At 51.0% G+C, this 27,139-nt stretch overlaps 1 protein-coding gene and 1 pseudogene across 9 annotated transcripts; both read right to left on the bottom strand.

The window, feature by feature from the left end:
* Nucleotides 1-27,139, bottom strand: ENTPD6 (ectonucleoside triphosphate diphosphohydrolase 6). 9 transcript variants are annotated; one of them, XM_012518071.4, is made up of 16 exons: nt 26,982-27,139; nt 25,800-25,901; nt 24,818-24,904; nt 19,921-20,243; nt 17,447-17,523; nt 15,552-15,695; nt 14,219-14,294; nt 13,111-13,146; nt 11,935-12,023; nt 11,035-11,114; nt 10,676-10,740; nt 7,083-7,184; nt 5,053-5,190; nt 3,099-3,155; nt 1,820-1,932; nt 1-1,455 (listed from the first exon to the last, which is right to left on the bottom strand). In XM_012518071.4, exons 4-16 carry the CDS (start codon nt 20,210-20,212, stop codon nt 1,357-1,359), a joined length of 1,368 nt encoding a protein of 455 aa, XP_012373525.2. In that variant the 5' UTR covers nt 20,213-20,243; nt 24,818-24,904; nt 25,800-25,901; nt 26,982-27,139; the 3' UTR covers nt 1-1,356. The 9 variants fall into 9 exon arrangements, with proteins under 9 accessions (XP_012373525.2, XP_058142771.1, XP_071067694.1 ...); XM_058286788.2 differs by having other exon boundaries at nt 19,921-20,240; nt 26,809-27,136; XM_071211593.1 differs by having other exon boundaries at nt 19,921-20,240; nt 26,982-27,131.
* On the bottom strand, nt 8,643-10,550 carry LOC139437549 (N-lysine methyltransferase SMYD2 pseudogene; annotated as a pseudogene).

The raw sequence follows: 27,139 nt of genomic DNA, 5'->3' as shown, positions 1-27,139 counted from the left end.
GAAGAGCCTTGTAAACCTTTATTGGGGTGGAGCACACAAGGGCCAGCTTGTTCCAAGTCCCATACATTCATGGTGCAAGTGTCCGAGCTGGCGGTGGGGACCCCACGGAGCTCATCCCGACTCAGCCATCTCCTGCTGCTCATAGGCAGGTCAGCTGAGGGCAAGACACCGAGGAGGGCGGGGAGGGCTCCTGGGGCTGCAGCTCTGCCCTCTGGCTCAGCTCTGCCAGCCGGCTGCGGCCTTGGCTCAGGGTAGCGATACATTCACTGGATGAGGAGTTGGGCGCAGACCAGGGTGGGGTGGGGCACTGTAAGAACACAACTTACACAAGTACCCACACTACAGAGACATCACTCAGAGACCTGGAACCGAAGCACCACGGCTCTACATATTTATACAGCAAGTGACTCGCAGCATCCTGCTTACGCTTAAAGGCTTTTTGGAAGGGTGGGCACAAGGGTCGATGAGGCAGTATCCTGCCCCTCAGCCCCTCTTCTTTTTGGAGTACAGGACTATTCATAGCGACAACTCTGCCAGTGAACCCTAAACCAAACCACTTGAAGATTCAAGGAAAAACTGACTTGGGTCATCTCACATGACCACATCCAAGGAAGAGATGAACCTGTTCAATTCCAAAGCTCACAGTGGCACCTCCCCTCTGGGGAGTCATCTGTTCTGGGGCACCCTGCATTCACCCGGCTTTCCACAGGAATAGCAGGGCCACCTATGTGACATCCCCATAGAAGGTGGAGCTTGGCCCCCCAGGGAGGAAACCACAGGGGGCAGCATCACAGCAGGACCACCCCTGCAGTTAGAGGGGCTGGCGTGGGGGAGCCCACCCAGTAGGGCTCAGGGCCTGCATGCGCCGGCCTCAACGTATGCTCTCACTGCCCACCTGGCTCCGAGGCAGGTGAAGAGAAGCATCTGGGCTTGCTCCTTCTCTTCCACCCCCTGCTCTATCCCTGACCCCCAGGTCACATGGGTGTGCAGCTCTGTGATGCACAGGTGATGCTAAGGCACAGGCCAGGCCTGTGACACTGAGAACTCCAAGTCTGAGAACTCTGCTCAGAGAGCAGGGAGGAGGGAGGAGGGAGCAGGGAGGGGGGAGGAGGGAGGATGGTGCGCAGGCCCCGGCGGCCTAGGCTGTGCCTTCTTCTGGCACACCAACAGCAGAGTCAAGATGAAATCATAGTCTTGTTGTGCCAATGGACGGACCAGGATGAGAAGCTGTTCTCAGAGAGACTGTTGCCGTTTTGGGAAGGTTTCAGGGTAAATCCGAGGGTCCCACCATGCATACTGGGGAGGGCAGGAGCGGGGCGGCCTGGCAACAGGAAGCCCCATTGTGGGGCTGGGCCGCTACGAGCCTGGGCTCTTCAGTTGGGTCAGGTTGTCGATGTAGTGAAAGATGGCGCCCAGAGCCCAGCTGGTCTCAACACCGTCAATCTTCCGAGTCAGCTGGGAAACATGAGGAGGGCAGAAAGGGCTGTCATGCATGGAACACCTAGGCAAAAGGCCGTCATGCACACGTAGAGACCACGGTTGGGCCATCAGGTGCACAGAGGGGGCAAGGCAGAGGGACATCATGAACACGGAGAGCCTGGGGTTGGGCCGTACACGGGGAGGGGCGGCCACGTCGAGATGGGGGCCAGGCCACAGTGACAGTTGTGTGGACAGAGCCCTTGAAGCAGACCTGAAGCCACTCTGGGCCGCTCCTTGGGAACCAGGGAGTGGGATGGGGGAGATACAACTCAGAGCCGCCTTTCCCAGACGCTTGCCATGTCCAGGGTGGGAGGTGCGTGCCAGGGAGGCAACTCCTTACCTTCAGCTCTTTGTCCCCCGGAAAGCCGAGCTCTTGAAGCAGCCAGCTGACGTAGGTGAGGTCCATGCATGCGAAAGGGCTGTTCTGCGGGTGGACCTCCATTGTCCGGCACACTAGGGTAGAGATGGCAGCTCCCCAGTCAGTGTCTGAAAGATTCACTCCTTGGGGGTGGGGGAGGAGGGGAGGCGAGCAGACCACGGCTCTGCTACCTGGGGGTGCCCACCGTGGCCACAAAGCGCCTGGCACGGCCGCCGCCCAGGTCTCCAGGAAACAAGCAGCAGCTTGGAGTAGGAAGTTGACGGGAAGAGCCCAGCCCATGAAGCAGGGTCGGGTGTAGGGGACCTTAGGATCCAGCGGGACCTGAATCCTTTGTCTTGGTGTCCTGGTTGGAAGGCCACCTAGCTTCCTGAGCTAGGTCTCCAGGTCTCATCTCTGCCCTGGTCACCTGGCTGCCTCCCAAAGAGTGACCCTGGATGGCACTTGGGCTTTCTTTCTGTGGAAGGGAAGGTCGCCCAAGCTGACTCAGTGTAACCCACTGTGGCTCCCAGGTTGCAATCCACCTAAAACTGCCTCAGAATTCTCCTGGGAACCTTTGTCCTGGTGGGGTCAGTGGGGATAAACCTGCAGTGATGTGTTTTTTTTTAAAAAATCATTCTCTCTCAAGTTATCTATTTATTTATTCATCTACCTCATCTCCCTCTCTCTCTCTCCTTCTAGGAGATACTGGGGATTGAAGCTGGAACCTCGTACATGAGAAACAGGTGCTCAACCACTGAGCTACACCCACTCCCCAAAAGTTTAGGGATAAAAAATTGATTCTTTTGGGGAAGGGAACCTCAAGTGGGGAAAGATAAAAGTTGAACTCTTTGGACCTGTGACCTGGGAATGGCGGCCAAAGGGGCCAGACTCCACTTGCCGCCGGCCGTGGGGTGAGTGTGGGGTGGGCAGAGGACTCAGAGGATCAGAGTGGCTTGGCTCCATTCTGGGGCGCTCACAGGGACGGCCCTTGAGCTCTCCTCAGGTTCTAGTGGGCACCGTGACTTTGCTGGGACACCCAGGCAGCACAGCTAGAGCATCAGAAAAAAATGAAATGCAGGGAGCTCGTTCCTCACGCCCTGCAGCTGGGAGCCCTGAGACCGAGCGAGTCTTCATCCCCGGTGGGCGCTGGGGGCATGCTGAACGCCACGGTCCCACCCCCGTGGTGCCAAGGGTCCTCTCCCCTGCTGGGCAGTCTCAATGCCTTTGTCCCTCTGCCCCGGGGAGCACCACCACCACTCACCGTACTTGGCTGCGACTTCAAAGTCCCCGACGACCAGGCTGCCTCCTTTCTCCTCATCTGTGGGATGAGAAACAGACGTCACAGCCTCAAGAGGATCACGAAGCCATGGACCTCACCGTGGTGCCGAGCCCAGCATGGGGACCAGACCAGAGCTCCCAGGGGCGCTTGGCTACATCCAGACCCCGTGATACACAGCCTGAGGCTTTGGGGCATGCCCTCTAGGTGGGGTGTGCCCACTTGCTGAAGCACAGGGGCCACCCAGGGAGGGAGGGTCGCCTGCACCCCAGCCCTGGAATGTTCCCCCAGAGGAGGCCCACCAGCACCCGGTGGCCATGAAGCCTGAGTGGTCTTAAAGTTAAGAAAAACAAAAGCATGGAATCACAAACGTTTCTGGAAGCTGGGACACTGACCTTAGCAGCGGTATTCTGGTTTGAGAAAAAAAATTCTTTAGAAAAACCATGTCAGAAGTGGTGTGTTGGGTCTCAGAAAGCCCACTTGGAGCATATGGGAATGGCTTCCCGGGGTTCTCACAAGGGAAGAAAGCCTGATGCGCTGGGCCCCACAGTCCGCAAGGACTGCAGATGTTTTTTTAAACACACCCCAAAACTTCTGTGCCTGAGAAGGTGGCCCCTTCCTGGTGGACCTGGGGGACCCTCACACAAGCAGTTTTGGGTGTTCAACATGTTGAGAGGAAAGGAAATCTCCTCCTGACTTTTCCTTGACTGTGGGCCTTGTCCATTAAAGGGTGGATTTGATTTCTGAATACAGACCCAACTGTTTTTCCAGAGCCAGGTCTGACCAACGGGAGAGATCAAAAGAAATGAGGCCGAGCAGCAAAGCGGCAGGCCTACCTAGCTCTGGGAGTCAGAACAGCACAGCACACTGCGCTGTGCCAGCCTCTCCCAGGTGACCCTGGGAAGTTGGCCCCTGAGGGAAAGGGTGGCCTGCAGCCAATGCGGGGGTCCCCAGTTGGTGCCCCCAAGTCGGGGTGTGGTGGGCTGCAGACACTGTGATACCCCAAGTCGGGGAGCTCAGGAATCAGCTTCCGGGGTGCCCGGGGAGCACGCCTTCTCTGTCCTGCTCAGCGTCAGGGGCCTGGCTCACTGTTCCCCTGACCGCCCACTCCTGCACAGTGTCTGAGGACATGGGCTCTTCCTGTTCTCGGGCCCTCAGGGCGGGAGCAGCAGAGCCCTGCGGACACCATGGGGAGGGCCAGGCCTAGGAAAGGCCACTTCCACATCTGTGACGCCACCTGCTTCTTCTGGGAGCTTCTTATTTAAAACAGTAATATCCGTACCCTGAGGAGGATTTTGTTCCGGTATTCTCAAGTTATTTCATTAAAAATAAAATTCAGGTCATGCCCTGCTAAATTGACTTTGCAACCCGGTCAAGAATTTCCACACAGTTTGAAAATCAACAGCCTGGGCAGCTCTCAATGTTTTTTTCTTGCCCTTTGGTGGTCTCACTGGAGAGTGGAAGAGAAGTTAGCACCAGACTCGGAAACGCCTTAGGGAGACATGTGATCAGCGAGCGTAACCTTCCCCACGCCTGCCCAGGGTGGACCCTGGCATGGAGGAGAGGCGGGCCACGCGGATGGGCCTGCGTCCTAAAACAGCGACGTCAGCTCAGCGCAGGCCCAGGGGCGAGCTGCCGAAGGGCTGAGTCTGTGCACAGCTCTGAGGACACGGCCTGCCAGAGAGCAGAGGTTCAATCCACAGGTGACCACTCCTGCACTAAAGATGTGTCTATCAAGTGGCTCAGAGGATGTGTCTACATGTTGCAAGGCAGCTTACTGCTTCCTAATCAGACGACATGACGTCTCCCCACGATCCTGCCCCCTTAGTGGATTTCTGTCATTCCAAAGGGTGACACGATTACAAAACTCATCACCTGCCGGGCCCTCTGCCCCGGGACCCGCCCACCTCACAGCACAGATCCTCAGCAGCGTCCTTACCTATGAGGCCGACACTGGCAGCAAGGTCATAGTAGTAGGAAAAAGCATAGAAATCCAGGTCCTTCACCTCTTCTGTTCTGTGTACCTTATTCTGGAGGACTTCGGCCACCCTGCTGGTGCACAGCTCGTAGAGGCCCACTGTCGGGGAGGACAGACGACAGGTGCAGAGCCAGTGGGCAGTCAGCTCTGCGTGTCTGGTGTGGGGGAACTTGCAGCCCCTGGGGGCCACCTGGCTGACCCTAATCTGCAAGGAGGCAGGACCAGAAGCCTGCAAGATCCACACCCCAAGGCTCATTTCAACTGCCAGCTCCAAGAGCACAGGGAGAGGAGCCCCTCACGGTATTAGGATGGCAGGAAAGAATAGGTCTGCCACAAATGGGGGGAACCCAGACCCTCACATGGGACGGCCTCCAATTGTGCCTCCCAGACCCCACAAGGGGTAGGCTCAAGGCTTCCCACATGGCCACGCCATCACCCAGCATCTCCCTTCAGCTGAGCCCCCAACATGCATGTCCCTCTTGGACCTCAGTACCCCCTCCAAGATGGGGCATACTTTCCCCATTTCTCAGGCAAGGGATCTGGGAAACAGGCCACTTGCAGGCTCACAAGCTGGTCTCCAACTCATTGCTGGATGGAGAATGCCAACATGAGGGCCCAGGGCTGATGGGCACCTCGGATGATGGGCCTCTCAGCTCATCGTGCCTCCAACTCAGCTCCTGGCCCCCCAGGCCTCTACTCAGCTCCCAGCCCTCCAGTCTCCTGACCTGCTCTACCCAGCCTGACAGCAGTGCCATCCTTCTGCTACAGAAGCCCAAACCACGGGGACTTCCTGTTTCCTTGCTCACACAGTCTGTTAGCAGACTGTACCCAGTACTGTCCACTCTAACGACTTCCACTGCCGCCTGCCCCCACCTGATCACCACCTCTGCCCCTGGCACAGCTTTCCCTTCCCTCAGTGGCCCACTGTGCTCTGCAGACCTCACTGCCTTCACTCTCCTGGTTAGAGCAGCCACACTGGCTCCTGTAGCTCCTCGGCCTGGCCGCTGCCCCAGGGCCATTGCACATGCAGCTCTGGGCCTGTGTGGCTCACTCCCAGCCTGGCACATCCTGGCTTGATGTCACCTCGTGAGACCTTCCTCAACCGACCTACTTAAAACTGCAATTACCTCCTCAGTATTCCCTTTCCCCTTCCCCGATTATTTTTCTTCAAAGCATTTCTATCTCTTTGACTTCTGGCAAAGTGCACACTTCCCCACTTGGCACAGCTGCCCTGTTTCACTGCTACTTTAAAAATTCTACTTCAAAGCATTTCTGAGGAGTTTCACAGTCTGACTCCTCCCAGCAGGACGTCAGCTCCGTGGGGCACGGGTGTTGTCACACAACCACCCCTGATGTCCTGTGCCCAGAATGGAGCCCAGAGCACAACTCATGCAGAAGTGAGCGCCTGACCTGGGGATGTCCAAGGTCACCCAAGCAGACACACCCTGTGCCCATGCGTCCCACTGGAAACATGTCGATATTTCTTTAGAAGAAACCACAAGACACGGGGCAAAAAGACAGTCCCAGTGACAGGGGAGGGTCTGGGCCTCTGCACCCTTGAGCTGCCTCTTGTCTTCACCAGGGAACATGGGGTAAGGGCTGGATGAGAAGAAGACTCTGTGCCAAGAAAAAAAGCCTAGATCTCCCCTCCAGTTACCAAACTTGCCTGGCTCGAGCACCGGGGCCTACAGCCCAGAGAGGGCAGCTTGTTTTGAGCCCCGGGGATGCTCAGGCCTTCCTAATACAGCTTAATAGGAAATCAGGCCCTTTGGGAAGAAAGCCTTTGGAGACAGCCGGGGTGAGGATGGGGTGGCCTGTGGCCCTAGCAGGTGGGCTGAGATTCTCAGGGAGCCATTGTCGGGGCAGGTTTGGCTCATCTGTGACAGAGCTTGGCGACAGCCTCCTCTGCTCAAGGGGGTCTGGAAAGTACTGGGGAGGGTGGGCTGGCCATTCCTAGTCTTAACCATTGGTGGACAGCACACCTACCGTACCTGCCTCCTGCCCCGCAACTTGGTAGGTCACCTCAGCATGCTCCCACTCTCCTCTGTAACTGGGAGACAAGCAAGGGCTGACCAGCTCCCTTCCATCCAGAGCTGAAATAAGAGGGATAAAAGAAGGCTGTGAGACTAGAGCACATGTGGAGCTCACACATGCACAGATGCCACTGAGTGGATGCTCTGCAGTAGGGAGGGCACTTCGGGTGAGCGATTAAAAAGGGTGAGGAAGACAAGCTTCCTTGCTAGATGAGGCCTGGCTGGTGGATGTGTCCCATATTGACCTGGGAGGCAGAACCTTTTCGGCTTCGATGCAGCAGCAAAGCCTAGCCTGCCTGGTAACGTGGCCGGGCTGTAACCGCCCTCGTCCCCACCACTGACGCCCTCTGGCTCCAGGTCCCAGGCCACTTACTGTGTAGTAAGAGAAAGTGGGCACTGCCATTCCCCAATTTTACAGGTGAGACGAGCTTGGCTGCATGAGGGCTGAGGCTCTGGCCCCGGAGCCCAAACTTCAGCCCAGCACCTAGGAAGCGTAGGGGCGGAGTGCAGGTGCAGATGGAAGGGCAGGGAGGTGGCATGCAATGCTTGAGGACGAGCGTGAGCTCTCATGCTGTATCTCACTAGCCTTCTGGAGAAGTACCCGCTGAGGCCTTGGTGTCCACCAACTGAAAGGGTCAGGGGACCAGTCAGAGGTGGCCATGGAACGTGGCCAATGGGAGTGTATCTGCTAAGTGGGTACTCCAAGCAATGCCCCCCGATGATGCCAGCAACTGGGCCCAATGCCAAGAGCGGGCTCCTCTCTGCGAGGCCTGGCAAGGAGCTTGAGAAGCCCCAGGACCAAATTTTAACGTGACTGGGCACAGGTTTTCACCTGCAGTCAGGCACTATGTATAGAAGGAAGGACCAAGCTTGTGTTTTACGATCCTCCATGGAGTAAGAGATGATGAAAGAAAGTTCTCAAAGGGTTGGAGTCAATGTGAACAAGTGAGAAGAATTTCTCATGACTGCGATGTCCCAGAGAGCCCCTAGTCCCGTCATGAAGAATGAAGTTCTTTCTGCAGATCCTTCAAAGCCTTCAACACAAGGTGTCTCCAAAGGTACTGCTGTACCCAGTCACCTGGCTTCCTAAAATCTTCCAACTTGGTCCCAGAAATGATGTCACCAGCATCTCTCTTTTTTTTTTTACTATTATCTTTTTTTTTCTCTCTTTCATCATTCAGATTTGTTCAGAACATTATAGCAGGCATGAAGAAAAAATGTTTTTTTAAGGAGGTACTGGGGCTTAAACCCAGGACCTTATACGTGGGAAGCAGGTACTCAATCACTTCAGCTATATCCATTCTCCATCAACTGCGTTTTTAAAAAGCTTGCTCTGTCCAGGGTAGGATTTATATTCTATGAAACTATGCCATTATTATTCACTCTTAGAAAAAAAAAGGTATTCAAATTTTAATTTGATATTAAGGTTAAAGATTAAGACCAAACTCCAAGAAAAAATGTGTGAAGTTCAAGTCATGTAATGCTTTTTATACTCATTGTTTTACAGAAATGCTGGAGTAATAGGTAAGATGTGAAATATTCTAATTCTTTAAGGTGTCTCCACTAGAATTTAAATAAAAGCTAAAATGTCGCAGAGTTTTAGTGGCTTTCCATTTCCCGTCTGATCTCAGAAATGTAGGGATGGTCTTTGGCGTGAGCTACTTCCAAGCTTGCAACCACCTTCTTCAGGGCTTAGTCTCTTGCAGCTTTATTTCCCAGGCCCAGTACCACCTTCTTAGCTTCAACTACTAGGAGGCCACGTAAAGGGAGTGAAAAGGATAACGGTTATTTTTGACAGTGAGGGACAGTAAACTGTCCTGAGAGTTGTGAAGGATATATTTGCAGTGCTTGGCCCTCCAGAATATCTTAATGACATTGCTTGCACATCTGACCATGTCATGGATGGCCTTTGCCTTTGTCTTAATTCTTGTCTTTGGTGGTGCACTCTTGGCACTCACAGGGAAAGAAATAAGAATCTCTTGCCAGTCGTTTCCTGTCATCTATTGGACACAGGAGGTCAATATATTATAGCTGGTAAAAGTCTCATTTCCCAGCTGATTTCCTGCACTGCTCTTACTTCTCCCAGGGTCCCCTTGTAGGTCACAATCACATTGGGGCAACAACTGTGACTCTTCAATGCAATACCTGGAAATACTGCTGACCCCAAATGAAAAAGTTCTTCATCTTCAGTCATGAAGCCATTACAGTTACACTGTGCAAAAAGTACTACCAGACCATCCTCGTTAGGGAATTCTAGGTGCTTGGAGTAAAAGTGATGCAAAGCAACAATGTCACTCTGGATCAAATCCTTCTTCTCATTGTCTAACTTATCCAGGTGTGTTTCTTTTCTTTTAAAAATTATCTATTTATTTCTGCCCCTTGTGGCTTACTTGCTGTCTGCTCTGTGTCCATTCTCTGCGTGTTCTTCTGTGTCTGTTTTTCTTCCTTTGTTGTATCATCTTGCTGTGCCAGCTCTCTGCAGGCATGAGCCGTCAGCTCTCTGCAGGTGCAGGCCAGCCTGCCTTCACAAGGAGGCCTTGGGACGTGAACCCAGAGCCTCCCATATGGTAGATGGGAGCCCAATCGATTGAGCCACAGAGGCTTCCCTCCAGGTGTGTTTCAAACTCCTTCACAGCTAACAGTTTCTCTGAAGGTGGTCACTCTGGGTGGAGTTTCTGTTTGGCCAGAATCCTTGCTGTTAGCCTTACAGTCTCAGAGGGATACCAGTTTTCTCCCAAAACAACCATGGGACAACACTCCAGCTTATGCATGGGCCACTCTTCTTCCTGACATTCCACATTTGGACAAGCCTTCTTTCGTGGTGAGGCAGTACTCACAGTGCTTTCCCCACTCACTGACCACGAGCACGTAGGTATAGGCCAGGCAGAAGAACAAGTCCCCTGGAAGGGGTACAAGGCTCGCAGCCCCTGGTGCTTGCCCAGGCTACAGAACCTCTTCAGGCCAACAATGCCCTCTGCCCTCTTCGTGGAAATGAGGTAAGCAGACAAGTGGTGCACAGGGCTGAGCGGGGCTGGCACGGAGGGTCACCAGGCTCTGGCTGTGCCAGGAGCTGCAGCTTCCCATGTGCTGTTATTGGAGAAGCAGCACCCTGAGCTACTGGGGGTGGGGTGTTGGAGTGAGAAGCCAATGGGCAGATGTGGTGGGGGCCGCCAGCTCCCCGGAATGGAAGGCAGCCCTGTGACCAGCATCTCTTTCTTTGTAAAAATGAACTTGGAATGTGTACAGGTAAAACACATCCGTTTTAGAGAAGGCAGAGAAAGGTAGGCAATGCAATCGTCCTTAGTCCCACCAGGGGCCCCCTTTCTCGTGTGGCCCTGTGGGGCTCCCTGAATCCTGCTGCTTCAGGTCCACCAGCCAGTCCCATGCCCTGGCCAGTCCCACACCTCTGTGCATGACCAGCCCCATGTCCTGTTGCGTGGCCAGCAAGCTGCAGGGACAGCCAAAGGGGCAGGAGGAACTGAGGCCCTCTTGCCTGGACTCAGTAACCCTGCAGGAAACAAGGCAGAGCTTGGAGTCTGCCTTCTACTCACCAGGCTTCCCTTCCACGCCGCCCAGAATCGCCAGCCGTGCTGACATCAGTCCGAGTCCCAGGTAGCTGCAGGAATAAACCCCAGTCAGGTCTGCCCTTCTCGGACCTGGGGGCTGGCTCGAGCCCTGCCTCCCCTAAGCTTTCCTGGCTGGGATGCAGATAGGGGGACAAGCAGCTTTTGGTCTCCTCCAGGAGCCTCTCTAGGTAGACTCTAGGGTACTCAACTAAGTCATTATACAAACTGTGCCCAGTACAGAGGACTCCCGGGCCCCTCTGGAGGTACGGGAGGGGAGGCCCTACACTGTCGGTGGGCTGCATGCTGGACGGCCAGCCTCCCGCTCCTCACTCCCAAACGCGAACCTGTAGGAATAGAGCTGGTAGGTTCTGTTGAACATCTGGAACGACGTTACGTAGCCAGCTGGGGATGTCTGCAGGGTACCCTGGGAAAACATGAGCATTACTGTTTTCTGCTCCTCTTTCCAGAAACAAGCCCACCCCACTCCCCCCAATCCATCTGACAGAACAGGGCTGTTCGCAGATGTACTCAATCAAGTTGGCTCTCGTTATGTCACATCATGATGCAAGAGATGACAAAGAGAACATCAGAAATGAAAACCTACGTTTTCCTCCTTAGGAATAACACTTTACACATTCTCTAGAAATGTGGCCCTCCAGAGACAACCATACCATTGGTAGATTTAAGCATTCTCCTACTGAAAACCAAAAACAATAGTAATAATAAAAATGGGTGGGTGAGGAGAAAAGTTTTTAAAGCAGCTGTATATTCTCAGCTGGGAGCACTTTCATCCTTTTAAAACGTCCCTTTGAAAAGGACAGGAAGCCCTGTGCGCACCTGTGAAAGGCACCAGGTGGCTTCCCTCAGGCTCTTCCCTGGAGCCCTGCAGGACGGAGGCTCTCACTCTGTGGCTCTAGTTGCTTTCTCATTTATCATCCCACTAAACACCAAAACAAAGCCCACCTGCCAAATGGAGGAAAGCCCATGTTTCCCCATCATGATTTCCGTTTTGTTCAACTTAGTACCGAAGTAATTCGCGTTCACCGTATCAGTCTGGCCCTCAGGAGAGATGACCCTGGGCTTGGAGGGGCACCTGCCTCCCGCCCCGCGAGAACCCTGCCCCAACGGGAGCTGACTGGGGCTCGAAGGGGCCGGGCTGGCCTGCCCCCCTGCAGCGCCACATGTCCTTCGCCTAGTCTTTCCCTCCCACGGGGCATGCTTGGGTGCAGCGGTCGCAGGCTCACCTCGGCTCTGGGGAGGAAGGTGATCTGGGTGGACCCGCCGCCCAAGTCCAGCATGCCTGCGCTGCTCCTTCCCGGGGCTCCAAGACTGCCTGGAGCACAGGGAGCAAAAACCAACATGGCTCGTATATTTTTTAATATAACATTTTTTTGTGATCTATGTATCTTAAAAAAAAAAGACAAAAAAATTAAAAAACAACAACAACAACAAAGCAACATGGCCCTGTCGCTTTAGCAAGCCCGTGAGGAGAGAAGGAAAGTTAGGGGGCGGCGCAGAGCCGGACCCTTTAGTGGGAGGAAAACTGAGACAGAGAAGAGACTGTAGCGACAAAAAATTCTCTGTTTAATGATGGTTAATTGCCATTAACAGGTTAAGGGACGACACCTGCAGCTTCAAAGTGAGTCAAGATGGGATCATACTGACCTTCAGCAGATACAGTGGAGAGAAGACACCTACGGGGAAGGAGATCACTGCGCCCCTTTCAGAGGAGCCTCCGCCCTGTTCCCCACTCCCCAGAGCGCCGAGGCCCGTCTGAACAGGTCAACCCCTAAGGTCTTTCTCTCTCTCTCTCTAACACTCTCTCTCTATCACTCTCCCTCCCTGAAGGGGGCAAATCCTACCAGGGAATGTCTTCCTTTTTCAAACAAGTGCTGGACATGCTATTCTTTTATGCACCACAGAAGCAATTTTTCAGGAAAGGAACAAAAACTGACATGTACTGAAAACTGCCTAAGAAGATTACTCCTTCCTGCCTGTTTCTGTTCTCTGTCCTACTTACGGCCGAAGAATCAATTATAAGGTGATTAGCATTCACGCCACATTTGACGTTGGGAAACAGAAAAATGTTTGACTCGTTACTTCTCTTGGAAACATGGACAGCTGGACTTGGAAGGGAAGGACTGGGCCCCAGTGGAAGCTGCCCCAGGAGAAGGTGCAGGGGCTGATGGTAGGAGCCCCAGGTCCTGCAGAGTGGAGACCCGTTTCCTAAGCTCTCTCCCACGAGCCAGGCAGCCCCCGGCATCCATCCCTGAACAGCCTACTTCAGGCCAACCTGTTGTATGAAATCTGGAGGAGCTATTTTAAGGTGAAAAAGAGGCCCTGCTCTCAAGGCAGTCCTGCCACAAGCCCTCGGTGGAGCCCCTGCATGCCTTGCCTAAAGCAGAGAGGGACACACGTACCTGTGAGGAAGTTGACCGTGATCCACGCTGACACGCCTACAAGAGAGTGTTCACAAACACAGGCATTTTAGTCACTTGGGATGCTGTGAACATAACACATGGGACCCTCCAGGGCTTCTCTCCCGATTTGGGAGTGCAGGCAGATGAAGCGATCCCTTCCTTACTCACTCGGCCTTCACATCACCTACAGAGACGAGCAGGCGTCTGGCAGATTGTTCTAGAAAACAGCACGTCAAAAGCTAGGATACTGGGAAGCTGATGTGGCTCAAGCAGTTGGGCACCTGCCTACCACAGGGGAGGTCCCAGGTTCAGTTCCCGGTGCCTCCTAAAGAAGACAAACAAGTTGATGCGATGGGCTGATGTGGCAAGCTGACGCAACCAGATGATACAATGAGATGGTGCAACAAGAAGACACAAGGAAATACAACAAGAGTCACAACAAGTAGGGAGCAGAGGTAGCTCAAGCTATTGGACACCTCCCTCCCATGTGGGAGGTCCCAGGTTTGGTTCCCGGTGCCTCCTAAAAAAAGAAGACGAGCAGATACAAAGAGCAGACAATGAATGGATACAGAGAGCAGACAGCGAGTACAAACAACAGGCAGGGCAGAAATAAATAAAAAAATTAATCTTTGAAAAAAAAAGCTAGGATACTCTCTACTAAAGGTCACATCCCTCCCTCCTGCTGTTATCCCCGTTCCCTTTTTTTGGAAGAGGCAGGAAAAGGTTGAGATGTTCCCTCCCCTCCTCCCATAAATTCCTGTTAAAGATCAGAGGCCAGTGAGTGAGGAAACTTCCGAAGTATCTCTCTCTCTCAGGATTTACAGCAGTAGCAACAACTTTCTGAGCACAGCAGTAACTAGGAATTCTCTCTAAATGTTCTTAAAACTTTCAGGTGATTCGTTTTCAGAAATTTCACCTGGGCCTGGTTGAGAGTTGGGCAGGATAAATATCTGTCTCTGGTAGCAGAATGGGACAGTAAATTAATGACTGTTTGTACCCTCAACTGACCCAGGGGAAAGCTCCTGTGCCTGAATGCTAGACAAAAGCACTTCCCAAAGTCTAGCCTCTGTGGCCGCTCCCCCATTGCATAACGTGGCTCCAGCCCCACCTTCGTCTGTTCCATTCATGATGGAAACACAGTCGTCCCTCGTGAGGAAAGGTGATGCCTCGAACACTTCTTTCACCTAAACGTAAAGAAAGAAATGGATTTGTCCTTTAGAAATGAAAACCAATAGTTTCCAGGAGATTAGGCTTTCCATAGGCAGCAACAAAGCACCAGAGGGGAGTCTGATGGTGTCCTGAAGTTGCAAGGATAAAGTTGTTTTATGCTCCCCTTATCCTTTGTGAGGAGTCTTCTCAGCTGATACACTCCCTGGCTAAGGCAGATGCTGCTTTGGATGGGAAGTGCCCTGGGCTGGGGGTGGCATTTTGGGGTGGGTCTTGACCTTCCTGGGTGCCCAATGCTGCCCGCTTTGTCATGAGGAGATTAAGAAGGCGGGAATCCTACAGAGCAGCCATCTTAGGGGGGAGTGCCGCACTAGGCCTGGCGGGCACTGCTCCTCTCAGGGGCAGAGGGAGCCTCCCAACCCTGGCTGGGGGCTGGGGGCTGGGGGCAGGTGGAGGGGCCACAAGCAACCCTCACAGACAGTTGACATTCTCACACATTTCCTTCTCTGCTTTCTAGCAAATCTGTACATTCCCCCTACTCTTGCACTCCACAAGTCACATTAAAGAGTTAACGGTGGATTTGACAGTCGCAGGACAAATCAGTCATTTAGCAGATAAAGGTTAGAGATGGTATAAAGGACAAGAAGGATTGTTTCCCTAACTCACCTGATGATAAAAATTACCCAAGTGCCTGGGAAAGAGATTGAGGGAGACCCCTGCGGAAGTGCCAGCCAGGACTGGCTGGACCCGCAGCAACATGAGAAGCGAAGTGCAGGAAGTAGAGGAAAGGGGCTTCCTCGGTGTCTGAGTAGCAAAGCAAGGGCAGAACTAGCAGCTTCCCTGAGAGAAGGAGCAGGCTTGAGCTGAAATGTCAGCAACTGAGTTCAAAGACTATGACCCAGATCAAGTCCCCGAATGGAGGGAAACTCTCCAAAAGTACCACAGATTTGAAAACTAAAGTTGTTTTCTTATTATGAAAAGCTTATTACCCAGAAATGATGTATTTCTATAAACTACACATACGGACACATTTGTTATAAGAAAATTATCTTATTTCTAGATTTGTCCTAGAAAACCTGAATACCCTCAAAATGTCACAAGGAAAGAAATACTGTTCACCCACGAGCCCTCCACCTGAAGGCAGTGCTGTGGACATTTTGATGTGTTTCCCTCTTAGGAAGCATCTATGCGGCCTGCTTGACGGCATGGAGATGGGCTGCGTAGTGTTTTTGGTTTCAGTCACCACCCCCAAAGGGGAAAATGGATGAGATCACCTTTTGCAGTAGCTTCTGAGCTTTTTCTCCTGGTAACAGGCGTAAACCAGCTGTTGCCTTGAGGACCAAAGGAGTAACTTTCCAGAAGTCAAAAGGGATTTCTTGTTTCGCTACATCCAGTAATTCCTGAATCCCCTGAGTGCTCTGTGAACATGGTGAAAACAAAGTGTGGTTCTGTCAACACATAGCTCTAGGGTGACAGATGCTTCCCTCGCCCTTTTGGTGGTTCATTAGTCTATAAATATTATATTTTCTTATTTTCCAACTAGGCAGGAAGCAATGACTCAAGGGGTAAAGGCAGGTGTGTGTGCAGCCCCAGGGACCAGGTGGGCACGGATGATGCCCTGATAATCGATGGCAGGGCCTGAGGGGAGAAGAGGAAGAGGCAGGAAGAATCTGTTCTTCTGCTGAGGCCTCACAGCCAAAACCCTGCCAGCCCTTGCCGAGCGACCCTGGATGAGCTGCCAGTCCCCCAGATGTGGGTGTGAAAAGCATGGGGTTCTTCATAGCACTCAATATCGAGGTACTGAGAGCTGATGAGGTACATTTGTGTGGGGGAGGGGTGGGGCGACCTTAGCAGGGATCACTGGGTGTGTCAGCCAAGGGAAAATGCCACCCAGCAATCCCATTCCAAAAATTCATCTGAGACACCCCTGCACATGTATGGGATGAAGCCTTTCTTATACCATGAACAGCAAAAGATTGTACCATATCTAAATGTCCCTCATGTGGGGGCTGGTTCCATACACGACCTGAAATGCATACACTGGGATACCACGTAGTAGGGAAGAAGCAAGGTTGCTCTCTACCCTGACAGTAAATGGTCTCCAAATTATATATTAAGAGGCAAAAGCAATGTGCACAACAATTTGAACACCTTTATATTGGGTGCGTAAAATCAAGGAGGGACGTACACAAATACACCGAAAATAGCTCTTGAAGGACACACAAGGAACTGGTGACACTGGGGCTTTGAGGGAGATGGGTGGTTGGGGTGGGAATGTTCCCTGTTTGTCCCTCTGCATTTTTTGGGATTTGTCCCACTTGGAAGGGTCACCTACTGAAATCAGTAAGAGCTTAAGAAGACTGAGAGTTTTCTCTAGAGATATCTAATTTAATCAGGTTTAACCTGCTGGTCACTCTTGAACTGCCAGTTTTCAATTTGTCTTTTAACCAGGGAAGACAGGCTGTAACTACACTGTTTGGGCTCCAGAGGCATCTGTGGGTAAACGCACAACATTGACTTACAATTTCCGGAATGCTTAAAATAAAAGGAACCCACAATTCAATCTGTAACCAGTTTCATCAACATAGTACTGGAAATACAGGGTGCTCAAAAGTTGTAGAGCAGTGGTAGGGTTTAAGGACTTTAGAAGCATAAATGCCACCAATGAACAAAACTCATTATTTGACAGTTTATTTAATTTCTTTTAAGTTATTCAGTTTTGTGACTTGTATTTTAAATTTTAATTTTTTTCACTTTAGTCATGGCTTGCCTTCTGCCATCAGATGAACTGTAACAAAAAATTAAATAAAAAATGTATTATGGAAAATTTACAAGACTAAATTTAGGGCGTGAAGGAAATTTAAGTAATTAAATGCTTTCTGTAAGTTTGCAGTGTTTATGCTTCCAAATGGCACCAAGACTTCTGGAGCAGCCTGTGTCAAGGGCGCACATGTGGCGGGGTGCAACCCTGAAGCCGCCCTTCTGTGGACTCTCCATGCTGAGCTACTTTCCCCCATTTTGCCGTTCCACATGGCATGTAAACTGTGATCCAAGATAACTTTTCCCTTCAAGATGGGCTACTGTATTTCAGCAGAAGGGGAGCTGACTTTACCCATGCAGTTAGTTCTAGAAGACAGAATAAAACCGACATCAGGGAAAATGAAGTTACCTTCTCCACGTCATCGGCATAAGCAGAAAGGCCTGGCTTCAGTGCTCGGAAGGTTTCGTGGGTCAACGTGGGAGTTTCTACAGGGAAAACATGTTTAAAGAAGGGCACAGTTATAATTTTCTACCGAGGCATTGCCACACAAATAGTCATATATTTTAAAGGCACATCTGACAGCACAGACCCAATCCCAGAGTGCCTTCCCCATGAGCACACAGGACCTTCTTTGGCTTTTCTTGATTAAATTCTGCCTCTTTAGTTTGGCTAAACAAGGTGTTATGCATTCTCTGAAGCTCTTAAAGTTTTGGCCAGAATGTCACTTAAAAAAACCCCCACAAATCTCAACTTTATTGAAGTCTACTTTACATACAATACACTAAACCCATTTAAAAGAATAAAGTTTTCTTTTTTTTTTTTGGGGGGGGCGCTTTGCAAGATTGTCATGGTGTCTCCTTGAAGGTACTGACATTCTATCTAGCACAGACAGGTACTATGCGCAGGAATGTGCATGTGCAATTTAAGATATACCTACAAAGAGGTTTTTGTTCTTTGTTTTTGCCTTATCTAGAAATTTATGGCTTCTGTGGTTTATGAAAAACCCACTCTTGCATTCTCCACATTCTGCAAATATGAAAGGATAAAGTTTTAATATCATTAAGTCTTGCTGATTCAACAAGTAGAGGGTGGGTAAATGATTCCAAAATGCAAACATGAAAATCACTTCCTCCACTCTGTGATGGATGTATTATGGAGGTCTGAAGATTACTTCTTTTTTTAAAACAACAACAACAATGTTTTAAATTACTGAGTAGCTTGGATTCCTGTGCACACACTGAGGGAGTGTTCAGGGGCACATGGTGGCCAGAGACGTGAAGACCCAGGAGGGAAAATTGTGCTAGAAAAATCCAAGGGGCAAATATCTTTCTGTAAGGACTTCTCTCCAAAGGTACACCACTGGAATAATTTTATGAATATGCCATGCTACCACATGCTGAACACAATTTTATGCTCTTAAACTATCAAAGAACTTTACATCAAAGATAAGCTTAACAACATTGGCATGCTTCTGTTTTCCCAAAGTTAACAGTCCCACATCAAATGAGTTTTCAAATAGTAAATTATTGTTAAGTGAAAAAGGTACAGCATGCCACCAATTGGGTTCCAAAAAGAAGGGAAGGGAAAAAAAATACATAAATTTGTACTTATTTGTATATGGGGGGAATCTCTGGAAATGGCAGGATGCTCTAATGCTTGATAAGTATAAAACAAGCAGTTCTGTCCAATTTGTACTTGTTAAATATCATGTAGCAACCTCCAAAGGTTTTAGGATGGCACCCATTGTCAGATACAGAATATTTTTATGGGCCACTAACCAAGATAAAATGTTATTAAAAACAATCTCTGGAAAAATACATAGGAAATGAATAATTACAGCTACTTGTGGGATGAAGGGGTTGAGTGGACAGATGGGGGTGAGGAGCAGGGAGACTTGGCCCTGCCCATCTTCCCACACTCTAATTTCTGAACCACATAAATGTATTCTCTACTGAAGTATAAAAATTAATAAATTTTAAAAGCCACAAATCTCTGGCCATTAAAGGACTACATGCTGTTCATGAGCTGTCTTAAACTTAGCTTCAAATCCATTTTTTAGGTTAGGTATAGTATTTAAATATCTAACTATTTTAGGTTGAACTATAAGGACGAGTAAAGAAATTAAAAGTGAAAAAAATATGCCAGTGAAAAAACTTTAGAAGGAGCTACTCAAAGTGTCCAGAGCCACCATCTCGATTAAATGCCCAGAAGGTTGTCCGCTCAGGTCAAAGGGGCAGCAAAGTAACAGGGAAGATGGACCACTGCAGGCATGCTGAGCAGTAGGGCTGGACAACCCTCGCTGGCAAAGGTGGGGGTACGCTGCGCCAGGGAAGGCCTAGTCTTGGGCAGGCACCAACCTGTTGCTGGGTGCACCTCCCAATGTCCCACTCCCTGCTGCAGTTAGCACTCTTGCTCCCTTCTCCTCCTGCTGTAGTGTCGTCGTCGTTCCCCCCCCCCCCGCACACACTTGGGCTTGGCTATTTATTTGATTATCCTGGCTCCAGCTCACACTGGTCTGAATCTGGGGTTACTTCCTGCCTCAACTCTCTGGAAGCAACTTCTGACCTGAGCTGAGGCCCCAGCCACCAAGCACCCTAAGGATCTTCACTGGGCTCACGTGGTTGTCCCAAGACCCTTGTGTATGCAAGAATAGCCAGAGAGTCCCGGAAGACCTGGGAATACCCACCTCACACCTTCCCTGGGAAAGTGCATTTTTAATGAGTGACTCCAGCAGGAGGTCCACAGCACACCCTGCAAAACCACAATGTTGTAAGGGGAGGAAAAAGGAGTCTGCAGGTTCTGTGATCTGGGCTGATCCTGTGACCCGGGCTGAACCCATGACCCACGCCAACCCCATGACCCCTCAACTCCACCCTGGGTACCTCCGGGCTGCTGGGCAAACTGGAAGATGTGCACGCGGGTGCCGGTGCTCCCTGCGTCAAACATGATGCCGTAGAAGACCTTGCGGTCCCGCTCGGCCGTCCTGGGGGCGCTGCGGGCCGGCTGCGCCCTCCGAGGGCCAGCGGCCACCTCGGTGATGCTGAGGAAGGCCTGGGTGGCGGAGGCCCAGTGCCACTTGATGTAGGCGACATAAATGAACAGGCACACGAACAGCCCCAGGGGGTACGCCACCTTCGTCATCTTCAGGTTCCCATTACTTGGTGTTTTTCTCATCTCCTTGTCTGCTGAGGTCTGTGCCCCGCTGCTGGTGGAGAGGGGAGGGGACAGTGAGGACACGCTGGGCTGCACAGTTCCAGCCAGAAACTACCGTGCCTGGGACAACCACTCTGAAAATCAGATACTCCGTTTGGTCCTCAAAATGATTCCAGAAGGTGTGACCCCATGGTACAGTAGGGGAACTGAGGCTTATAAAGACTAGACAACCTGCCCTCGGTCTCAGGACTCGCAGGTGCTTACCTGGGGCACAAACCCACAGTGCCCAGCTCTGAGGACTAGGCCTGTTCTCCTGGTAAGTGCTGCTCCAAACAAAAGGTTTTTGGACTAATTGCTATATTTATGTAAAAAACGCCATTCATGAGCTGGAGTCCTGAAGTCTTTTTTGTTTTGGGGGTACTTTATTTTTTTCTTTGTGGATCTCTTATTGTGGCAGTACTACTTTTTGCACAACCCTTCATTTTCTTACTATTTGTAAATTCTACCTATGCCATATGCTAAATTCCTATGAGTACATGGGTCAACTTCTGGACTTTATTCTATTTTATCCATCTATTAGTTTATTCCTGCACCAAACTGCACTGTTTTAATTATTGCAGTTTTAAAGATGGTTTCATATCTGGTAGGGCAAGTTCTCCACCTCATTCTTTTTTCCCAATATTTACATATTTTTAAAAACTTTTGCTCATTTCCTACTGAAGCCTTTTGATGTAACAGAAATATGCTCATTTAATCCTCACCGATGCTTTTACCTATATGGCTGTCTTTTCAAATGGTTTCAAACCCTGGCCTCTGGGAACAAAAGAGAGGCCAAGACAAACTGAAAAATATAACTTCTTTTGGGATGTTTCATGATAGACACTGCTTTTCACTCATGCAGCGCATTCCTGCCAAAGAGGAAAGAATAACTTTCCAAGCCTATGAAAATTCTACCTGAGTACCAAAGTCAGTTTAGCACCATTACTTTTGGTTCAAAACAAAAGCGTCTGTTCGTGTTTCATAAGCAGCTTCTAGTGCGAGATGCTGCATGGGAACCGGATGCTTCAAAGGAGAAGAGAGGGGCCTGCCTCACAGGGCTGCCACCACAACACTCTTGATTGTTTTAAGTGGAATGCACTCCTGGGGCAGGGCTGGGCCTGCTGGCTGAGCTGTGTGCTGTGGCAAATTATGGCTCTGGTGGGTCAGTTCCCTCGTCTGTGAAGTGGATGCTTCACACAGAAGCTGCCCTCACCATGCTGCCAGGGTGTGATGTGCTCAGAAGAGGTAGGTGGAAAATGTGCTGCTGAGTTGGCTCTGCAGAGGGTGGTGGACGTAATGTCCATGGGAAGTGGAAGGGGTTGAGCAGGTGCCCCGGGGGACAGTGAAGTTGCATTGCTGGGGGAAGGGGGTGCCAATAGGCTGGGGGGCTCTTCTGGGGGAAGGACAGGTGAAGGCAAGACTGTGGGGGCCTCAACACCAACCTGGAAGCTTTCTGGGCAGAGAATGGAGTCCAGGCTTGAAGCCCACGCTGGAAACCGACAGGACCTCAAAGGTCAGTCAGATAAGTGCTGTCCACCCCAGTAGCTGTGTCTGTGCCCTCTGCCCAGGGAAGAGACCTTGAGAGTGGCCTGGTCATCAAGGCTGGGGTAGGGACAGGACAGAAAAGGCCTCCTTGTACATCTGCCAGATGTGTGGCTGCAGGAGAGACTCTCAGCAGGTGGCAGGTGCCAAGGGGTGGCCTCTCTCCCACACACTTGGGTGCCTGCACGGCTTCACATGCCAAGAACAGCTGGTTTCTCCTGCTGCATCTCACATCTCTCTCACCCTCGCTCACTGTGGACCTTTAGCACTTGGCTCCTCTTTGTCACAGGCTCTGCACACACTGTCACCTGCTCCCAGATCGCCCCGACTTAAAGGAGGCTCTCTCATACCCTCTCGGAGATCCAGCTCCTTTACCTAGCTCCACCATGACTTGTGGTATGTAAGAGCTTCTGGGGTTAATTCCTGAAGGCCCCTGTCTCCCCTCCAGGCTGTAAGCTCCACAGAGCAGGGGTCTGTCCCATCTGTGCTGATCCTGGCCAACCCAGCCCCAGGCCCTTCTAGAATGGTGGTGGCCTAAGAGGTCTCTGACCAGCCACCCCTCACCCCCACCCCCCTCCCACACCATAACCAACACACAAACTTTCCCTGCTTTAAATCCTTTGATGGTTATAAGGGCAGGCAGGTAGCACAAATGAGCTATGTGGGTAAGATGAGGGGCAGAGGTGGGAGAGAATGAAGGGGAATGGGTTGCCCCAAAGGCGTTCAAATTCAAACTGTTCAGGTTACAAGTGCCAGGTCAGACCCCTGCTAAGATCCCTTCTGCCTTAGAGGTTGTTTTATTATTTTTTAAAGCATCCTGTTCTTTGGTCCATTCTCCACATCCCCTGCAACCTCCCCAGGACCTTTCCTGCCTCTCTGCACCCTCCTTGACGGGCACCCGCTTCCACCTCCTCAGGAGATTCTATGTTGTGTTATCAGTTTTTATCTCTCTAGGAACAGGGACCAGCCCACTCCTCCCAGAGTCTCCAACTCCCAACACAAGGTCGGGGCCCAGCAGCTGCTCAGCCAACCTCTGCCGCTGAAGGATGAACTGGTGAGGTTTGCTGATGGTTTAGCAATCTGCAAGGGCAGAAGCTGGCGGTCAGAGAAACGGAGGCATTGACGGTGCTCGGGACCCAGGTAGCCACAAGCAGAAGTGGCAATCTGGCAGTGGCTGGTTTGGCAGGAGGCCATAATGCCAGGTGTTCTACATGCTGTGCTTGAGAGGAGAGCAGGACGTCCATAGGAACTGGGACTGAGCTCAAGAGAGGACAGGCTGGGGGATTGGGGAATTATACGCCCTAAGGGGATGTTAAAACTGAGATCAGGAGAAAGAAATCAAGGACAGAGGAGGAGAAAGCAGAGGCCAAGGCATGGCCTGAGGGGAGTACAGCCTACCCACATTTGTTTCATGACTTCATTGCAAACCAAAACTTTGCATTGCTATATGACCACTAAATGTCATATTAGATAAAAAAGGATTTATCAAGAAAGTTCTGAAGCAGCTTTTTCCAAGGATGAAGAGTGAGGACACAAAAGTATCACTAACACCCCAGGGTTATGGAAGTTCATGAAAGGGTTTTATAAAACCCTTTTGCATAATCAAGTTTTATGTCCTATGTTAGTTAGTGGCACACAGTCAGATGAATGGTTGGTATATCAATTTTAGAGATGGGGTCTGAATCGTGTTTCCCACAAACAGAAGGTTCAGGACCCAAGCCCTGGTCCTGGGGATGTGGACCTTCTGTAAACAGGCTCTCTTGAAGCTGTGACTTGGGTTAAGGTGTGCCCAACTGTAGCAGTCTGATAGTATTGATGAATTCCAAAAAGAAATATTGGATTATGTTTGTAAACTGGTCTTTTCTCCTGGGCATATTAGGGTGTATTGGATTCAGAGGTTTCACTTTTACTTGATTAAATAATGATTAAAGCTTTGATTGGGCCAGTAAGTAGGGCATTGAGTCCATCCCCCTTGGTGGGCGGGGACTCACAGAGAAACCACATCAGGGAAGGGAGGTTGGAGTTTAGAGCTGGAGCCCAGGAAGTAAGCACATAGAGGAGCAGAGCAGCTGAGCCTGGAGAGAGTCAAGCCCCAGGGAGAAAGACAGAGCCAGTTGCCTGATAGTCTACAGTTGGCCTTGTGGAGAGAACAAGGCAGCAGAGCCTGGAGAGAAATAAGCCCTGGGAAGAGAGGAATGCAGGAAACCTGAACTCTTGGCAGATGTTGGTATCATTCTTGCTTTAACACGTGGCAAGAGACTTTGGTGAGGGAGGTAACTTGTGCTTTATGGCCTGGTAACTGTATGCATCTACTCCAAATAAATATCCTTTAGAAAAAGCAACTGATCTCTGGTATTTTGCATCACCACCCCTTTGGCTGACTAATACACCAACTGAATCTGGATGATGTCTTTGTTTTTTGTTTCTTTTCAGGAGGTACTGGGGATTGAACCCAGTACCTCACACATGGGAAGCAGGCGCTCAACCACTGAGCTACATCTGCTCCCAAATGAGAGTTTTTTTTTCATTTTGTTTTTAGCAGGTACCAGGAATTGAACCCAGGATCTCGTCCATGGGAAGCAGACAGTCAACCACTTGAGGTATATGGCTCCCCAAGATGGCTTTTAATCAGATTACTGCAGTCCTTTATAAGCAGATTGAAATTCAGACAGACAGAGGGAGAAGCCACATGGAGAAGTCAGAAGCTGAAACCCAGAAACACCACCATGTGCACTGCCATGTGGTGGAAAAGCCAAGGAAGACCAAAGACTGCCGACTGGCCAGAAGACACCAACCCTGGGAAGAAGCAAGACTCTGGCCTTTGAAACTGTGAGCCAATAAATAAATTCCCGTTGGTAAGCCAACCCATTGCAGGGTGTTTTAGGAGTCAGGAAAGTAAAACAAGGGGCAATGGTCACTATTAAGAGAAAAAAAAACAAAAGCTTTTTTAGATGGCTATTTCCTGTCACCCCATGAGGCTGGTCTCACTGCCCTTATTGTACAAATGACTGTACTAAGCCTGGAAGTATTTGTAAGTGGACTTGCCTGAATTAGCACAGCTGTCACAGACAGAGCAAATGGGAGTCCACGGCTCCTGCCTCCAAATCCAAGGGGTGTTATTGCTTCATGTGCCTAGAAACACAAGCCTCTGTTTTGACAACCCACAACACACATGAAATTACATACACACAAGCTTTCCACTGACTGCAGTCCAGCTTGGTGGGCCCCTCTGTCCAACTCAAGGTCTCTCCATGGCCTCTCCCCCCCATCACCTGGAGCCCTGGTGGTCTACTGATCAAAGCTACATGCCACCAAGTTTAGAAGGATACGGAGCCCAAATAGAACACAATGTTGAGGATAGGTAAAACTCTGACCAGTCTGGTCACCTCTCTGTTGCTCCCCGAGGCTCCAAAGTAAAACCCAACATCATTCCTCTGGGTTAAGGTGTTTGTCCAGAGCTAATATACTTGCAGGAAGGGCCAATCACATTTCCACTGACAGCACAGTGTAAATGTGTTTATCAAAGCTTCCTGGAGAGATTCCCAGAGGAAAACGATTCAAGTTTAGTTTAATTTGTCCTTTAGAGGAGGGAGGGTCTGAAGTAAGGCCATAAGGAAGACAAGCCAGAGGTGGGCTGGGCGGAATGTAGGTGTACAAAGGCAAAGAGAGAGGTCCAGTGGAGTAAACCTGGCTTCTGCTGGGGGCCACCCTTTGACAGGGTGAGGCAGAGGTCAGAGAGGAGAATATGGGAGCTGGTGTTGCAAGGGGAACCTGCCGTGTCCCCTGGCTAACTTTCTAAAAGCTGGGGAGAGCAGGCTGGTGTTCAGAAACTCAAGCCAGGTGAGTGCAAATGACTGTCACATATGCTGAAAATGTATCTAAGAACAAAGCACGCTGATAAACCACCACTCATTCCCCTGGCAGGTTTAAACGGGTTTTTCTCCCCTTCTCGACAAAAAATTCTACATTTCATGAGTGCTGTAGCAGGAAAGGCCAACTCAGCTACTATCAGCCCTGGCAACCCCACCTGTTGTTTCTGAAGCTTCTCGCAGGATGCAGTGACCCAAGGGAGACCCTTCCAGATTTTACACAGTGAGGATCCACCTCTCTGGCTCTTCACATGAGGCTCCTGGAGGGAAATGGACAAACACACATATTTGCCAAATGACTCTTATGAAGACAGGAGGAGGACAAAAAATCCAATTTCTGAATTTATAACATTACTCTTGCTACTCTTTCCATGAAGGACTACATCATTAACACAACAATAACACCAATGGGAAAACTTCCCCCAGACAAACCATAAACCACCCCCTCCCCCACTGGCTCTTGCATGGTGGGTCTGAGAGCTGCTAAAATCACCACCCCGTCTCCCCGGGAAACTTCCTATGGGGACTCTGAGATCCCATTGCTGGGCTACAGGCTAAGATATGAGGCTCAGCACGCATGGTCCTGGAGTGGGCACACAGGACCTACTAAGTAATTCAGGCTTTTCCTCTCCAATGGTTTCCAGCTGCACTTGACATAGAAAACCACTTGCCCTTCTGTGGTCTCCTAGCCCCTGCCCATCAGTCCCTCTTCTTCCATGCCCTCTGCTGAGCAAGGCCCAGAGCGGTGGCCCCCTCTGCTCAGCTCAGGGCCAATGACCCTGACCACTTTATGAACTCTTCTCCTGGCACTGCCCCAATGCCAGATTAATTGCTCTGGCATCCTGAAGGCTGTATGAATGGTATGTTCGCACCCGTTCCCTGGACTTCCCAGCTGGGCTGGGAGACCTGGGGAGGGGCCTGCCTCTCCTGCCCCAAAAGACATTAAGCTGGGGGTAGGGGTGGAGGGTGGTGAGCAGATGCTGATGAATGATGAATGAATACAGCGGACTGGATGCCCGCTGAGGGCAGAGTTCCCTGTTGTTTGGACCATACTGTTGCCCAGAACACTGAACGCTACCCACTCCCCACTCTGCACGCTCAAGGGTCAGTGGAGTCCGGGATTCAGCTGTCCAGGGAGGACTAAAGGAGGCCGGCAGATGGGAGGACCTGGGCATGAGAGTGACCCCGAGGCCGCCCTGCAGGCGCTGCAATTCGGGTTCCGGCTCCGACGTTCTCAGCACCCCGGTTCCCTGCTCCAGTCTGTGAGAGGAGAGGCCCACGTGCAGTCGGTGCTCAGGCCAGAGCCGCTGTCCCCGCACGCACCCCAGCCGGCCGCTTACCCTGCGAGTGCGGGCGGCGGAGGCGGCGGCTTCCTCGTTCTCCCGCCCCCGGCCGGTTACGCCACGGCCTCCACCCGCGGGCTGCGACCCTGCCGGATCCCGGCCGTGAGCCTGGGCCCGCCCACGTGTGCGCCCCGTCACGGGCAGGGCGGGGCGCT

The sequence above is a fragment of the Dasypus novemcinctus genome, chromosome 24 (genome assembly GCF_030445035.2).
Source record: "Dasypus novemcinctus isolate mDasNov1 chromosome 24, mDasNov1.1.hap2, whole genome shotgun sequence".
In the NCBI taxonomy this organism is placed as follows: domain Eukaryota; kingdom Metazoa; phylum Chordata; class Mammalia; order Cingulata; family Dasypodidae; genus Dasypus; species Dasypus novemcinctus.
The sequence above is the reverse complement of the archived record's forward strand: the minus strand, read 5'-3'. Positions and strand labels throughout refer to the sequence as shown.